Source organism: Pipra filicauda, unplaced genomic scaffold, assembly GCF_003945595.2.
Source record: "Pipra filicauda isolate LSUMZ 115617 unplaced genomic scaffold, ASM394559v2 scaffold832_size114360_pilon, whole genome shotgun sequence".
Classification (NCBI taxonomy): domain Eukaryota; kingdom Metazoa; phylum Chordata; class Aves; order Passeriformes; family Pipridae; genus Pipra; species Pipra filicauda.
Genome location: NW_024105012.1, coordinates 54,261 through 58,039, shown reverse-complemented (window position 1 = coordinate 58,039; position 3,779 = coordinate 54,261). Strand labels below are relative to the sequence as shown.

Below are 3,779 nucleotides of genomic sequence, written 5' to 3'. Positions count from 1 at the left end.
GGCAGAACCTGCCAGGAAAGTGGCTTGTGGTGGCCTGAGTGGCAGAGGCAGCTGCCAGAGGCAAGGGGACAAAGGCCTGGGTGCCTTTGGGCCTTGCAGCCCTGCCAGAGCCCTTGGCCATCTCTCCTGCAGGCTGTCCTGCCCTGGCCCTGCTGCTGCTCTGGCCTTGCAGGCTGCACACACCCCTCCTGCTTTCCCACCCCCTCCCAGCAGCATTTCTAGACCCTCCCTGATGGCTCTGCACCAGCTCTGGCTGTTGCCATGTGCACTTGGCCTTCTGAACTTGGATCCTGAGCCCCTGTGCCACAGGACATCCCTGCCAGAGCCCAGGCCCTTCTCCTGGGGGTCACTGCAGAGCTGAGCAGATCCAGGTCACCTCCCATTCCTCTGCCAACCCCCTGGGCCTGCTCGGGGCCCTGCAGGTCCTTGCCCTGCTCCCAAGGGCTGTGGGGATGCTCAATGGTCAGGGCTTGGGGTTTAGAGCTCAGGGTGGGGATTAGGCAGAACTTTGGAGGTTTGTTGTTCTGCTGGCAGTGTCTGGGTCATGATTAGGGGAAGAGCTTTTTGGGCTGGGTTAGGATTAAAGTTTGGCTTTTCATACTGGTAATACAGGTTTGGGATTGGGGTGGGCACTAGAGGACAAATAAGAGTGTGGAGTTCTGGGTTTGGGCTTTTTTTGGCTTGGAATTAGAGCAGTGGATTCCTTTCAATGGGAGGGGCACCACTTTTGGGTAGTGTTGGGGCTTGAGGTTAAAAAGTGCATAAAGGTCCATCAGGAATGTTTGCACAGTCAGTGTTTCAGCACCCTCAGCAGTCCCTGAACCTGGTTTTACCTCATCAAAATCTTTCCTCTCTGTTGGTCAGGCCCCTATTTTCTTCCCCAAATAGCCAATCCTTTTTGTCTCAGTTCCTCCTAATCTCCCCCAAACTTTCATCTCGGTGGGCTCAGCTTTGAGATGACACTGTGCAACCTCCTGGAATCAAGGGGCCATTGTGGCACTGCAGGGACTCATGGAAAGAAAGAAACACAGGGACACTGTGAAATCTTGTGGAACCAGGGGACCATTTAACATTTGGGGCCTCATGGAACAAAAGGAACCCTGAAACCTTTTGGAACCTCATGGAACCAGGGGGCCATTGTGTCACTGTGGAACCTCATGGAAACAAGGAAACCCTGGGACACTGTGGAACCTCATAAAATCAAGGGGCCACTGTGGCACTACAGGGCCTTTTTGGAGCCAAATGGACCTTGGGACAGTGGGGAACCCGATGGAATCAAGGGGCCATTGTGACACTGGGGAAACTCGGGGGGAAATGGAACCTGTGGACATTGTGCAACTTCATGGAATCCAGGGGTCACTGTGACACTGAGGACACCTCATGGACTGAAGGGACCACCATGACACTACAGGGCATTCTGGAGCCAAAGGAACCTGGGGACACTGTGCAGCCTCATGGAATCAAGGGGCCATTTTGACACTGCAGGGCCTCATGGAAACAAAACAAAATCCAGGCTTGTCCAGGTCCTGAGGGTGATTCAGAAGGGAGGCAGCAGTGATTTCTCCCTACAGACCCACCACTCCAGTGGTCTCTCCCTGCAGTCCATGGGTGTCCTGAGCATTTTCCCTGGTGCCTCCCTGCCCTGAAGGTTTGTGGCCATCAGGCTGGAGCTGAGGGGGTTGGGCAGGTGCCTGAGGAGGGGGGAGAACAAGGGCTGTGTCCAACTGTGCCAGGAGGGCTGTGCTGGGCAAGGATGAGGAGGCTGCAGAAAACAGTGGCACTGGGGAGGGGAGAGGAGCAGCTGGAGAGACCTTGTGCCTGCCCACGCTGGGCAGGAGCTGCCCCAGGATGGCAGCTCTGAAGCACTCCCAGGATGTCCCTGGGAACAGGAGGGGAAGATTGGATCTGAAAATGGAACCTGGAAAGCAGAGAGCAGGAGTGTCATGGTGACACTGCAGGAGAGTTCCAGCCCTGGAGCAAGGTGACAGAAGAAGTGCCCCAGTCCATGCAGTGGCCTCAGAAGATCCCAGAGCATCCTGGAGATGCTGGAAGGGAGCCCAGCTCTGCTTCACAAGTTCCCAGGGCCTGTCCCTGCCTGTGCTCCAAGGGCTTCCACCCCCCAGGACTGTGCTCAGAGAGCACTCAGGCCTTACCCCGAGAAAGGGGCTCAGGAGGACAGTGTGGAAATGGCAAGAGAGCAGCTCTGCAAAGACCAAGCCCTGCTGCTCCCTGGCAGTGCTGCTGGGCTGGGATTATTGTCCCCTTCCCGTTTGCAAATACACCCTGTCCTGCAGTGTGCTGTCCTTTAGGAACATCTGAGAAGAAGGGTCTTGGACAAAGAAGGCACTGCAGGGTCCTTTATTTTGTTTAAATACTCAGAGAGCACAAAACATCATTTTTACATCTCTGGGTCAAATACAGTGGGTAGACACTAAATTAGAAGGCAGATTCAAAATAATATTTCATTGCAGAGAAAATTATTGCAGGAAGAACCCGATGACCTCCACGAAAAACCTGAGCAGGAAGGCTGGGCCATTAAGGAGGCCCATTCTGAATGCTACACACCAGAAAACAGGCACTTTATTGCTCCTGAAAAGCATCCAGTCATCATTTTTCTCAGGGCATCCTTGAGCTCCTGGTTCCTCAGGCTGTAGATGAGGGGGTTCAGTGCTGGAGGCACCACCGAGTACAGAACTGACAGGGCCAGATCCAGGGATGGGGAGGAGATGGAGGGGGGCTTCAGGTGGGCAAATGCTGCAGTGCTGAGGAACAGGGAGACCACGGCCAGGTGAGGGAGGCACGTGGAAAAGGCTTTGTGCCGACCCTGCTGAGAGGGGATCCTCAGCACAGCCCTGAAGATCTGCACATAGGAGAACACAATGAAAATGAAACAACCAAACCCTGAACAGGCACCAACCACAATAAGCCCAAGTTCCCTGAGTTTGGAGTGTGAGCAGGAGAGCTTGAGAATGTGTGGGATTTCACAGAAGAACTGGCCCAGGGCATTGCCCTGGCACAGGGGCAGGGAAAATGTATTGGCTGTGTGCAGCAGAGCACTGAGAAAGCCAGTGGCCCAGGCAGCTGCTGCCATGTGGGCACAAGCTCTGCTGCCCAGGAGGGTCCCGTAGTGCAGGGGTTTGCAGATGGCAACGTAGCGGTCGTAGCACATGATGGTGAGGAGGAAAAGCTCTGCTGACATGAAAAAGGCAAAGAAAAAGAGCTGTGCAGCACATCCCATGTAGGAGATGGTTGTGGTGTTCTGGAGGGAATTGTGCATGGCTTTGGGGACAGTGGTGCAGATGCAGCCCAGGTCTGTGAGGGAGAGGTTGAGCAGGAAGAAGCCCATGGGGGTGTGCAGGTGGTGGTCGCAGGCTACGGCGCTGAGGATGAGGCCGTTGGCCAGGAGGGCAGCCAGGGAGATGGCCAGGAAGAGCCAGAAGTGCAGGAGCTGCAGCTCCCGCCTGTCTGCCAATGCCAGGAGGAGGAACTGGGCCATGGAGCTGCTGTTGGACATTTGTTGTTTCTTAGTATAGGGCCTGTTCAGAAAAGGAAAAGACAGGGAACAGTTAAGACAGACCTCTGTGAAAAAGCAACTGCATTTTTAAAAGAAATTGATGTGTCAAATGTCACCAAATGCACTGCCAAGGAGTCAGTTTTGCTCTGCTGCAGTGGGACATGGAACTTTTTTGGTAGAGCTCTCACACAAGGAATGTCAGAGGTAACAGACCTTGAATCCCAAAGTTCCACCTCTACACTCATGACTCAGAAGAGCTGGGGCT

At 54.4% G+C, this 3,779-nt stretch overlaps 1 protein-coding gene across 1 annotated transcript; it reads right to left on the bottom strand.

Annotated features, from left to right (window-relative positions):
- Positions 1–2,599: 2,599 nt before the first annotated feature.
- Positions 2,600–3,514, bottom strand: LOC113993252 (olfactory receptor 14J1-like; the record flags this gene model as incomplete). Its single annotated transcript, XM_027731224.2, has 1 exon — positions 2,600–3,514. A coding segment is annotated over exon 1 (915 nt), but the record flags the coding sequence as incomplete, so codon positions are not given.
- Between the last annotated feature and the right edge of the window lie 265 nt (positions 3,515–3,779).